The 13,000-nt window shown below is 48.1% G+C and overlaps 1 protein-coding gene across 2 annotated transcripts in view; it reads right to left on the reverse strand.

The window, feature by feature from the left end:
• Positions 1-408: 408 nt before the first annotated feature.
• CLPB (ClpB family mitochondrial disaggregase) overlaps positions 409-13,000 on the reverse strand; it is a 71,391-nt gene continuing 58,799 nt past the window's right edge. For both annotated transcript variants that reach the window (XM_083499549.1, XM_083499550.1), the window contains exons 10-16: positions 12,067-12,111; positions 10,376-10,537; positions 7,808-7,964; positions 6,371-6,444; positions 4,550-4,669; positions 2,644-2,748; positions 409-1,185 (exon numbers count right to left, since the gene is read on the reverse strand). In XM_083499549.1, the coding sequence (XP_083355675.1) occupies positions 934-1,185; positions 2,644-2,748; positions 4,550-4,669; positions 6,371-6,444; positions 7,808-7,964; positions 10,376-10,537; positions 12,067-12,111 (915 nt within the window). In that variant the 3' untranslated portion in view covers positions 409-933. The remainder of the gene's footprint in view (positions 1,186-2,643; positions 2,749-4,549; positions 4,670-6,370; positions 6,445-7,807; positions 7,965-10,375; positions 10,538-12,066; positions 12,112-13,000) is intronic.

The following is a 13,000-nucleotide window of genomic DNA, read 5'->3' on the forward strand; positions in this document are numbered from 1 at the left end:
AGAGAAGACTGGGAGGTGATATGACAGCCATCTTTGAATCTCTGAAGGACTGTCAACATGGAGGATGGAGCAAGCTTGTTTTCTCCCGCACTGGAGGCAGGAGTCGAACCAATGGATGAGCAGCTCGATGGTGGAACAGACTCCCTTGGAAAGTGATGGACTCTCCTTTTTTTGTAGTTTTTAAGCAAAGGTTGGATGGTCGTGTGTCAGGGATTCTTTAGATGTGATTCCTGCATTGCAGGGGGTTGGACTAGATGACCCCTAGGAGGCCTTTCTACTCTACAATTTTAGGCTTCTACAAACTGTCCACCTGCACAGCTCCCACGCATTTCAGCTGAGCATGTGCAGGAGGATCCCCCACCGCCGCCACCTAAATGCCCGAGATGAACAGACGAAGAGAGGACCTCATTTGGTATCCATTTACATTTATTGCAATAACTTAAGAGATCTGGTTGTTGCCCAGGTGGCTGGAAAAGGCCACACCCAGCACTTTCGCAGAGGCATAACCTTGGTGAGCGTCTGAAAAAGTCACTTTTTGAGACCTGAATCGGCACCCAACACATTCTGCAGCATCACTTTAGGGGCTGGAGGGAGGCAGGCACAGCAGCTTGCTCGGAACAAGGAAGTTCGTGCTTATTTCCCCTGAGAAACCCTGCCCCACCCAAAGCACAAACCTCTCCCCCTCGCAAACAGCTCTGCGGGGCAGCAGGCTGAACCCGCCCATCGATTTTGCACAGGGTAGCCCTGTCTCAACAAGGCTGTAGCAGTGATTTGAGCTATAAGGTTCTCTCTTTATCTCTCTCCCAGCTAAGCTCTGATCTCCAGAGAAACCCGGGTTCCCCAAACCACCTTCCTTACTCCTCCGTCTACATCTCATGATTGTTTTATTACTGACCACACAACCTGAAGCTCCGCAGGGGGCAGCCCACGGGCCTATAAAGTATAGGACATCTCGTCGGGAGCCAACGGGGCCTGAATGTCCAGCTTCCGGCTTTTGCTGTCCTTCTCAACTATCTCCAGCCGCAGCGTGGGGCCTTTCCTCTGGCCCTCCGCGGCGGACGAGCTGCCCTTGGCTTTCAGGAGCCGCTTGTCTGAGTCGTCCACCGTGATCCGCAAGGTGCAACCACGGGGCAGGAGGTCCTGTTCGTAGGCGGCGGCGAGCTGGTTCACGACTCGACGTTCAACCTGGGGATCAGGGACAGAGACGAGCCACATAGTAGTGAGAAGAGTTCTGGATCAAGAACAGAGACCCAGGTTCAAATCCCACATGCAGCCGCAAAGTTCCCTGAGAGGTCCTGGCCTACTTCCTATCTTCCAGCCTAACCTCCCTCACAGGGTTGTTGAGAGGGGAGCTGCCTTGAGCTCTTTTAAGAAAAGGCAGGATAGAAAATTAAACAGAAAAAAGACAAACTCCCTACCAGAGAGGAGTGGCAAGCCAAGCTGATGGACTATGCAGAGATGGCAAAACTGACTGGAAAACTTGGAAATCAAGAGAATAACTTTATAAAAGAATGGGAAAATTTATAAGTTATTTAGGAGACCACTGGAAGCAGATGGAAACGTTAGCAGGATTTTGATCTCACTTGTAGTGTGACTATTATCATGGGTAATATGGTTTGATATAAAAATGAGAGTATGGAAGAATATTCAGGAATAAATGTTTAAAAGGGAATTTCATGGAGGGGGTGGGGGGAAGCCTGGAGATTTGAAGGAATCTCTTTACATGGATATGTTTCTCGTTTTCTATTTGTTTATAGCTTTGTATTTGTGAAACCAAATAAAAATGACTTAAAACAATAAAAAAACACAGAAATCCAGCCTACGTGGGCTGCCGTAAGCAGAAGCTGCCTTGAGACTGGCAGACTGCACATTCAAGAGATTGCACATCAGTGAATCATGCTGCAGAGTTGGAAGGGGCCACGAAATCTTATTTTTTTTTAAAAAAAGTTTTTTTATTGCATTTTTTAGACATAAAACAAACCAACAAACATACACAATACCATCACCATAAGACAAAACAAAAGAAACAGAAAAGATTTAAAAAGTAGGCAAAGAATGAATAAAAAATAAAGTACATAAAATCAATTTGTCCGTTAATCATATTCTCACAACCTTTGGACTTCCTCACATCACCCTTTCCTGCGTTCTCAGTTTTATAGTTGCGAACAGCAAATTATTACCTTGTTTCAAATCTTATTTTGTAGTCTCGAATATTATATCCCCAATTTTCAATATTTTTATCATATACTAAACTGGTTAACTTAAGCATAATATTACCTCATATTCCACCATTTTCTTAAACATTACTTAATCACACATCTTACAACTAAGTTACTGATGCCATGTTGTTTTAGGGGCCACGAAATCTTAATTTCATATATGCTCATGGGGAATGAGACCTTGGGGTCGTAGCAGATACAGCTCAATGAAGAGGTTCAGCTGTGAAAAGGGCAAATTCCATGCTTTGGGATCATTAGGACAACCGGAATGATGCTGGGGTGGAGCAGCTCCCCTATGAGCCAACGTTGCAGCAGCGTTGGTGGAGCATCTTAGCTGAGGGAGAAAGCAAGGCTTGCCACCAGGTCCCTTCCGTCAGCACTGGAAGAGGAGCAAGAGCCCCCTCTGCCCCCCCCCCCCGCTCACCTCGTGCTTAATGGAGCGGGCTCCGTAGTGCAGGTTGTAGCCATCCACTAGCACGTCCATCACCTCCCTGTCCCACACTAAGGTGATGTTGTGCCTTGCCTTGGCCTGCAGGGGGAGAAAGAAGCAGCAAGTTACTGGGATCCGATGAACACTGTTTCGCTCTCTGAAGCAGAGGCTGGTTTGCACTGGGCTGAGCAGAGAGCTTTCTGGGCCGGAGTCTCCTATCTACAGAAAGCAACCCCCACCCCCCTCGCCTGAACACTGTCCTCCACCGTGATCCTGGTGAAATGAGGACATCTTCGTAATACCACCGCACAGAAAATCTATATGGCTGGAGAGGATTTGCGGGTGTGGAGTTTTGCTTCTTTTTTAAATTACTGCAATTTGCTTCCCCTGGAAAACAGCTTCATCAGAGCTGACAAGAGTTAAGAAGGGAATCGGTTCTATTACAACCTGCCCCGATCCCGTTAAGTGCTATATTGTGTAAATTAAGGCCATATTACCTTAAACTTACTTTTTCTAACCGCACACATTTGAAATGGCTTGGCATCAAATATTGATCCGAATAAAATAGGTAACTTGTGTGTGTTGAGTTTTTTCTCTGCACAGATTTTACAAGACTCATGGCAACTGCACAAGGCTGCATTTTTATTAATTTATTTTTAAAAAATGAAGTTTCCACCCCAAGGAAGTGCAACCCAAATTCTGCACTCAGAGCACATTACAAAAAACAAAAACAAATACGTGCGGAAGATTTGTTTGTGTTGTATATCATTTCTTAATCTAAATGCTTATTCTGACTTTTGTTTTTCATTAAATTGATTTCACATGCCTGTCTGTTGCTGCTTAATGATGAGCCAGACCATCACCTGGGCTCATCCAGCTCAGTATAACCTTCACTGGCTGGCAGCAGCTCTTCAGGGTTCCAGAGGGGGATCCTTCCCAGCCCTTCCTGAAGGCACCAGGGAATGAATCTGGGACCCTCTGCAGGCAAACTATGTTTTTAAACACTGTACTATGGGATGCATGCTGCTGTTTTATACTGAGTCAGGTGACTGGTCCATCTAATGCAGCACTGCCATAGCCAGGCAAGATATTTCAGGACTACAACTCCCATCACCCCTGTCCACTGGTCCTGTTAGCTAGAGATGATGGGAGTTGTAGTCCCAAAACACCTGGAGGGCTGAGTTTGCCTATGCCTGGCCTAAGCAAATAGGAAGTGGTTTAGGGAACGAGTGTCCAAGTCTTGCTTGAGGAAGCTGGTAACTCTCTCCATGCAAAGCCAATATTCTACCACTGAACTATAATGCCACCCGAGATGGGCAAGAGTGCATTGCAGGGGGTTGGGCTAGATGACCCTGGGGTCCCTTCCAACTCTACAATTCTAGGATTCTATGAGTGACTTATGATTAGGAAACTAGACATCAGAAGAGAGGGGAAGGTGACTGGGAAGGGCACAGAATTTCCACTCTCTTGATTGCTGGTGCTTTTTACAGACAGCCGTCTGATTTTAATTCTTCAAACACAGCTTAATAATAATAATAATAATGAGGACCTGGAACTTGCTTTGCTTTCTATTCTAAAATGGAAGCTCATGATTTGGTGCAAAATTTGGTGCAAAATTCCAGAAACTGCGGTATGTGAAATGCTGTTGGTCTAACTGTCATTAAACTGCAGAATTGGATAACACGCACCTGGATTTAATTTGTGATTTTTCAATTATGTGTCTGCAGTTACATGTTTGTGTTTGCACTTATGAACCCCATCTTCACATTTCCAAGGGAATTAGCAGCAAGGATTTCTTTCTCCCTTTAAATGAAGTGCTGGGGTGTTGTGTGTGTTTGTGCGAAAGGCCCAATGCATGGGGGAGGGAGGAGGCGTGGGGGCGACGGGCAGAGATCCTTACCCTCTTAGCCCAGAAGCTCAGCTCCTTGTTGACAAGCTGGATGAGCTCCGAGTGGCAAAAGGGGAGGAAGTAGACAATTTCGTTGATCCTTCCCAGGAACTCGTCTCTCCGGAAGTGAGCCTGCAGGAGGAAAAGGGGCAGAGCAGAGAGGTTTGCTGGGAAGGCAAAGTGGATGAGCAGTCTGCAGGAAAAAAACCCCTGTAACATGTTGAAATCGCTGTCCGTGGAGGACAAAACGAGACCAGGAGAAGTGAAAGCAAATCGAAATGAACAGAAGGACGAATGAGCAGAACCTCTCCACTCCCCCAATTATGTCTGGTGGGCTCCCCTTCATTAAGTTGCTTAGGAGGACTCTACCCCCATCTAAGTGTGAACCAGGGAGACTCCTGCTTTGCTACAGCGCCGTAATTTACTCCCAGGTAAACATATAGGATCGCAGGCTCTCAATTTTCCTGTTCAGTGTGTTCATACACCAAGTTGCTTCTGATGTTTCTAAAAAATATGAGAATTCCCCAGAAGCTAGTACGGACTTCTTTCGGATGGATGTTTGTTATATTACGATATACAGTTCCCCGTATTTTAAAAAATTATGCCTAGTGACCCACTGGAATGTTCCCAATGCTACATAATAAATGTGTGCTGCTATACAGTGGTAAACCACAGAGCCTAGGACTTGCCAATCTGAAGGTCGGTGGTTCGAATCCCCGCGACGGGGTGGGCTCCTGTTGCCCGGTCCTGGCTCCTGCCAACCTATCAGTTTGAAAGCACATCAAAGTGCAAGTAGGTAAATAGGTACCGCTCTGGCGGGAGGGTACACAGCATTTCCGTGCACTGCTCTGGTTCGCGAGAAGCGGCTTAGTCATGCTAGCCACATGACTCGGAAGCTGTACGCCGGCTCCCTTGGCCAATAAAGCAAGATGAGCGCCACAACCCCAGTCGGCCACAACTGGACCTAATGGTCAGGGGTCCCTTTACCTTTATACAGTGGTACCTTGGTTTATGAACTTAATCCGTTTTGGAAGTCTGTTCTTAAACCAAAGCATTCTTAAACCAAGGTGTGCTTTCCCATAGCAGCGGGGGAGGCAAAGTTCACAAACCAAAACACCTACTTCTGGGTTTGCAGCGTTCTTAATCCAAGTTGTTCATAAACTAAGCTGTTCTTAAACCAAGGTACCACTGTACTGGTAAATATTGTCTAGGAAAAACTACGAAGATTTTGTAAAAAATCTTGTACGATCTACGAAGTAAGAGACAGGAAGAGCTGTTTGACAGTGGTGTGGACTTTCTTGGGAGGTGATGGACTCTCCTTCCTTGGAGGTTTTTTCAACAGAGGTTGGATGGCCATCTGTCAGGGATTCCTGAGCTATGATTCTAAGTGTACGCTATCTGTGTATGTTATATAATGATCCTCTGCGCTTCTCACACCTGAGCAATAGCGACACATAAATATCAAATTGTCTTCTTGAAATTCAACGATGGTCTGGGGTGGAGTCCTAAGGCTCCCCCATACCATCTGCCTCGCCATCCCAGTGAGTGTGTGGCACCTGGGGCTGAAGGTGGCAGTGAGGAATGCCAGCCAAACCAGCCTCTCCTCTTGACACGGGGCATTAATGTGCAAGTGCTTTCGGCTCAGAGGCTTGCTTGCGGGAAACAATTGAGGAGCCCTCCTCTGACCCAGGTCGGAGTTCTGCTCTCATCCATTTGAGCGCCTGAAACTGAAGAGGAGGCCTGAAAACAAACCCCCGAGGCTTGGGGCGTTCCACTTCTGGAAACCCAAGACGGCTGAAAGGAAAGGCTAGCAATAAACAGCACCATCTGTACCTTCAAGATGGGGCGGATGACGTTCTCCTTGAACTGCTTAGAGATAGTTATCTTGTCTGTGATCTGGACGTCATCTGAAAGAAAAGGCACAAGCCTGGCTCAGGGTGCAGGGAGACCCACAAAGAGAGCACACTTTCCAGAGCAGGGGGTTCCTTTGCTCCTGCTGGTTGGCTTTGGAAGCCAGCACCGCAGCTTGGCTCATTCTGCTTGCCCAGTGTCCCGAGAGTGTCGTGAGCCAGGTTGCACAAATTACTGATTGCCTTTATACCCCACCTTTTTCTCCAAAGAGTTCAAGGTGGCATACATTGTCCCCCCCGCCCCCCTCACTGAATCCCTACAACAGCCCTGTGAGGTAGGTTAGGCCAGGCTTCCTCAACCTTGGCCCTTCGGATGTTTTGAGACTCCTGGTCCACCCTGCAGAGGACCTTAAGGTCCATGAATAACCATAGTTTAGAGGTCCCGGGCCCTAAAGAAGTCAGATTATCCTCCACCAGGGACAGGGCCTTCTCAGTGATGGCTCCAACCTGGTGGAATGCTCTGTCCCATGAGACCAGGGCCCTTCAGGATTTAACCTCCTTCCGTCCGGCCTGTAAGACAGAGCTATTCCGCCTGGCTTTCAAGTTGAACTTAGCCTGATCTTTTATTCCCCTTCCTCCCCTCCCCTTCCCCTTTTTATGAAGAATACCTACTCTGGGATCCCACAGCTAATTCTCCCCTGGTCTCCTCACTGGCCCAAATAGGACTAATTTAGCCAGCTAGCCCTGGGGATCATCTAATGCTTATTAGATGGATTTCCCCCCTAAATTGATTTTTGAATTCTGAATTTAATGTTATTCACGTTTTATAAGCCGCCCTGAGCCCAGTTTTCTGAACAAGGAAGGGCGGGGTATAAATAAAAATTTATTATTTATTTATTGTTACAATTCCCATCATCCCTGACCACTGGTCCTGCTAGCTAGGGATCACGGGAGTTGTAGGCCAAAAACTTCTGGAGGGCTGAGGTTGAGGAAGCCTAGGTTAGGCTGAGAGGCAGCGACTGGTCCAAGGACGCACCCTGGGGCAAGTTTCATGGTGGAGTGAGGGATTTGATAGGAGTGAGGGATCTCATGATAGATGGGTTGATCTTGGGGCCAATCGCCGTGGCAAAGTGGGCTGATTCTAATCTGCTTCACCACACTGGCATGCGGTTAGGAAGAGGTGTGGCAGTCACCCCAAACTTAAATGCTGGTGGCTAAATGCAGGCTGCTGGTGGCAGCCTGTTGCCTTCACATTGTGCTTTGGGGATATGTTTGGTGCCACTTGAATGAGACATGGAACAGAAAGAGCTTTGTCTGATACAGCAGAAAGGATGTCACACAGGTTGGGGTTTGGCAGGAGGAAGAGAACACCCAGAGCTTAGAGGGTGGGGGGAGGAATGCACACAGGGGGAACGGGTACCTAGTTTTTCGGCAATTCTCTTCCGGCTGAGTTCCACGGTCTCCTGCCTCAGCTGCAAGGCATGTTGGGCGATCTCGTCGCTGGCCACGTTGGAGGTCATGATGAAGATGGCGTCTTTGCAGTCAATGGTCTTCCCCTTCCCGTCTGTCAGCCGGCCCTTCAGAAACAGCAACGAACAGCAGAGTCAGACTCCTCCGTAAGGCACAAGGACAGGCATCAATGCAAAGCCTACCGTTAGAAAGGGAAGTTTCTGATTCAGGCATAAGGCCCTCTTCTGCCCTGCAAGGAGGCTGCAGAAAGATCCCCAGAAAGCAGCCCTTGTAGGAGATCTAGTCGAATACATTGGAAAGGATCAAGCTGGGGAATCTGCCATAAAGAAAGACTGAGAGATGATGTGAGAACCATCTCCAAATATCTGAAGCGCTTCATGGAAGAAGGTGCAAGCTTGTTTTCTGTTGCTCCAGAAGGGAGGACCAGAATCAACGGATCCAAGGGGCAAGAAAGGAGATTCTGACTAAAGCACAAAACTTTCTGAGGGTAAGAGCCATTTGAGAAAGTGGAACAGACTCCTTCAGAAGGTTGTGGCTCTTCCTTTGTTGGAGGCTTTTAAAGCAGAGGTTGGGTGGCCATCTGCCATGGATGCTTTAGCTGAAATTCCTGCATTGCAGGGGGCTGGACTAGATGACCCTCAGGGTCCCCTCCAACTCTGCAGTTCTACGTTGCTTGGAAGAGGAATGGAAGCATTTGGGCACTGCCTGTGCACCCGCCCCAGCCCTGGAAGACAGCTTACTTGAGCTGGAGAAAGCCAGTTTAATACGCTGGCAGTGGAACGGCTGTGAGCTATAAAGACATATCATTGGTACAGGGGGATTGTTCTAGCTGCTCCCTCATCAGGCATGAGATCATAACCGTTCCTAATACCATACACAGCTAACCGGAGAGGAGGGCAAGAGGCACTTGGGGGTTGCTGCACAGGAGAGTCATTGCCTCTGCCCCCACTCTGAGCGCTCCCCTCCTCTGTCTCCCCCCAAGAACTCTAAAAATAAGAACCTTTCGAAAACACCAATTTGGGGAACGGCAGGGAGGGGGAGAGAAGAAAAATAAAACAGAAGCATAAGTCGTCTGTCCCCTCCCTCCCAACGCTGCCAGGCGCAGCCGTGCCCAGCTGAAGGACACAAATTTGTGCCGGGTGCTTGGGATTAACATTTCGGTTATTGCTCTGTCAGGCAGGCGGTTCAGGAATTGATTTCGCATTTGGTGGCTGCCACCATGATCTATGCAATACCAGTGATATTAATCCTAGAGAGAAGCCCCCCCCACCCTGAAAAGCCCGCCGCCACCACCAACAACCACGGAGCCAGTTTTAATAAAAAAACAAAAACAAACAAACACACACACCAAGAAGTGAGGACACACACAGGAGGGTGGTGAAATCTGCCCGCGCTCAGCCTCCCTCAGGGGAATGCCAAGTGCTCCACTGCTGGTCAGCCAGTCAGCCTGGAGGAGTCAGACGTTCTCAGGCACAAACCAATGACCCAAAGGCGTCGCTGCGCATGTGTCAATGCCCCTCACCCCAATCAAGTGGGAAACGAGTAAAGTGATGCAAGTAAGTTCAGGACTCAAGGATGCCGAAGCTCATGGGCGCAGGAGGGTGTGTTCTGTGCAAAATCCAGTTACCTGAGATGCTCAACTGCGGAAAAGGAGCAGCAGAGTGCAAGCTACTAGTCCCTATGGTGGCACACCAGATAACGACGAGGCAAACGCCCTGGTCATCTGGAGAAAGGAAGGGCTCAGCGCCCCCTCGTCAGCTTCTCATCCTTCCCCATGGCTATTCTACAAAATGGAATCTGCTGTTTACTGGTTAATATGGATAAATATGTTGGAGGCAGTGTGGTGTAGCGGCTAGAGCGTTGGACTAGATCCTGGGAGGCCTGAGTTCAGATGCTGACTTGGCCCAAGCAGCTCAGTGCCTCTCAGCAGATTTGTGCTGGGGATGAAGTGCAGAGGGGGAGAGAACTGTATGCCTCCCTGGAGGAAAAGGAGGAATTTAAGATGAAAGAAATCTCCATTTACGTGGGGGTTATGTTCCGAGGTACGGTGCGTTTAAACCACGTATATTCGGAATGCCATTGGAAAAACCTGCAAGCACCGCCATCACTCCCTCCAAACCTCCTTGCTCCAACTCCAACTCTCCACAGGCCTCAAAAATTGGTGCAAGGGCTCCTGGGATTTCTGGATGCTGTATTTGCGCCATTTTTGCACACTTTTAGGGCCGTTTTTGCCCCTTTTGTGCCATTTCTGGGTTTGTGGTGATGTACATGTGCACAGTTTTCTCTGTTTGCTGTAGCAGCCCAGAGGACCAGGCAATCATTTATTGCACAAAACAGGGTCCAATGTGCTGGGGGGTTATCTGGGTTAACACGTGCCTTTCGACTTGATAAGTTTGCATTTTTGTGTGGACCAAATAAACCTTTCGGGACTGGCTAGCGATGGTATATTGCCAAATCACACAGGAACCTCACGTTGCCACAGGGGCCTCGGACGGCTTCTTTAAAAAGACGGTCTTACTTCATCAAACAGCTGCAGCATAATGGTGAGGACATCAGGGTGGGCCTTGTCCACTTCGTCAAAGAGCACCACGGCATTTGGGCACTGCTTCAGCTTCTTGGTGAGCTGGCCGCCTTCCTCGTGGCCGACGTAACCCGGCGGAGAGCCAATGAACTTGGCAACCTGGGAGGGAAAGAAGCCACAGGCGTCAGATGGGGACGCCCAAGCCCTGGGCTGGGGGAAAGAGACTCGCTGTGGCTCAAAGCAAGACTAGCCTGCACAAGGAGTTCGGAGCCTGCATCGTCCGATTTCAGCGTGCCGAGAGAGCAAGGAGAAGATTGTACGTCCAGAGCTGGGTGCATTTGGAATGGAGGAAATCTAATTACTAAGACCGCAATGTGCAAATTAGGCGCATCATCACATGGCTGCTTATGTTGCAGAATCAGTTCTGCTCCTCAATCTACGTTTTAAGGGATATACAGTGGTGGCTTTTTGCAAGGTCTGGCGGAATGGGAGGTGGACATGGAGAGCAGAGGCAGCTGAGTTATTGGGCCCAGAGATAGAAGCCTTGGCAAGTAGCTCTGAAGGGGCCCTGACACTTTAAAGACCTTCTGCACTACACTCCGCTTTCCACTCATGTTCTAAAACCTCACCAGGAATATTTGATCAACAGGGACTAGGCTAGTGGTTGTACCATCTCCTGGGGGTGGGGACAGTGGGATACCCTAGGGGGGCAGCAGGGGCGGCGGCGCTGAAAGTCTAAATGACTATCAGACTTAGAACAGCTAGTATCACTGTCTCGAGTTCATCAATTTGGTTGAATTAAATTAAACCATTGTAAGTAGATTTTGAATAAATGTGAAATTAATGGTTTTAAATTTTAGCATGTTATTTTCTTCCTCAGTAGCAGTGGTAGTAGCAGTAGTAATAATAATAATAATAATAATATTAATAATAATAATTATAGCCCACCCATCTGGATGGATTTCCCCAGCCACTCTGGGTGGCTTACAGCACATATAAAAACATAGTAAAATGTCAAGCATTTAAAACTTTCCTTTCAAATAGTTGTCCTTGACATCTGATGGGAGGGCATTTGCTCATGCAAACTGCAATTCTGAATAATGCTTTTTATAGAGTAGGGGGAACTGGGGTTGAGTTTGTGGAACCAAGGGGATGGGGTTCCCAAAAGGTATAGGAACCACTAGATTAAAAATTCGCTCTGTTTTTCATTAAAAAACGCCAACAAGCTTATTCTGCAACAGATTTCCACTTTCAGACAATACTGAGCCTTTCAAAGCAAGGCCAAAACAACAACAACAACGAATAAATGAATGAACAGGAAAAAAATAAAAAGGGGAGGGAAATGAACAAGGAGATGGCTTGAGATCTCCAGGCACCATGGAAAAAGCCTTACTTTATATCCCAACTAATCTTGCATCTAAGAAACAAGGAACACAGAATACAGCTACCTCCCTTCTGTTCTCAGGAGACAGGAAGGAATGTATGGGAGATGGTGTTCTATAGGGCACACCATAGAAATGTTAAGTTTTCTTTTTTCAGGTGAGGCTGGAGGAGCGAGGGTGAGTATCTGGAGAGAGTTTGCCACCCAAGAAGAGAGTGTCAGCAAAGGTGAGAATGCCAAATGTTGTCAATTCCGGGATCTTCAAACAGTGGTGGTGTTGCTGAGGGTGCGCATCTCTCTTACTAACCTCGTGTCTTTCCTGAAACTCAGACATGTCCAGCCTGATGAAACCCTGGTGGCACAAAGGAAAGAAAAAGGGACTCATTTATTGGTGCTGATGACAGGCAGCTGCAGAATCCCGGATCCCTGACAGAGTGTGCCTGTTGCAATGCCAGGCTCTGCAGAGACCTGTGTGTCGTGTCCCCACTTTGCACATTGATCTGTATGCACAAACGCTGTTAGGAGAAGAAGTGGCAAAGCATCTGCTCTGACTGCAGAAGGGCCCAGGGCATCTCCAGGTACGGCTGGGAACGGCTCAGTTTCAAACCCTGGAGAGCGGCTGCCAGTAGACTACGCAGGGGGAGAAAGACCAATGGTATGCTTGTTTTATTTAGTTACTGGTTAATAGGGATCTGCATGTGCTCCCTTTGCGCTGACTGAGCAGAGCTTGAAGCCATCCCAGAAACTCCCCAGGGATTCAGGAAGGGCACAAACTAAGCTCTACCTGGAGATGTCATAGAGCAGTGCTACCCAACCTTGGGCCTCCAGCTGTTTTTGGACTACAACTCCCATGATCCCTCGCTAGCAAGACCAGTGGTCAAGGATGATGGGAATTGTAGTCCAAAAACAGCTGGAGGCCCAAGGTTGGGGAACACTGTCATAGAGGACCAAGCCTGGGACTTTCGTCCCGCAAAGCAGATGCTCTACTCCCAAGTTACTGAGCATCCCTGGGCTTTCTCCAAACACAGCAGCCAGAATTTTCACCCACATCACGCCCAACTTTTCTTGCATTCCTGCATTCAGATGTACCCAAGACGGCTGGGCTGGGCTGTAAAAGGTAACCAATGATGCAGAAACCACAATCAGAATATATTGTCCTTTGTGTAAAAACCGGCGAGGTTTTTGCCACACACCCAGAGGATGAGGCGGGCTTTCAGCTGGCACAGAAACCAGATCTCGGT

The sequence above is a fragment of the Podarcis liolepis genome (genome assembly GCF_965112155.1).
Source record: "Podarcis liolepis genome assembly, chromosome: 4".
Classification (NCBI taxonomy): Eukaryota; Metazoa; Chordata; class Lepidosauria; order Squamata; family Lacertidae; genus Podarcis; species Podarcis liolepis.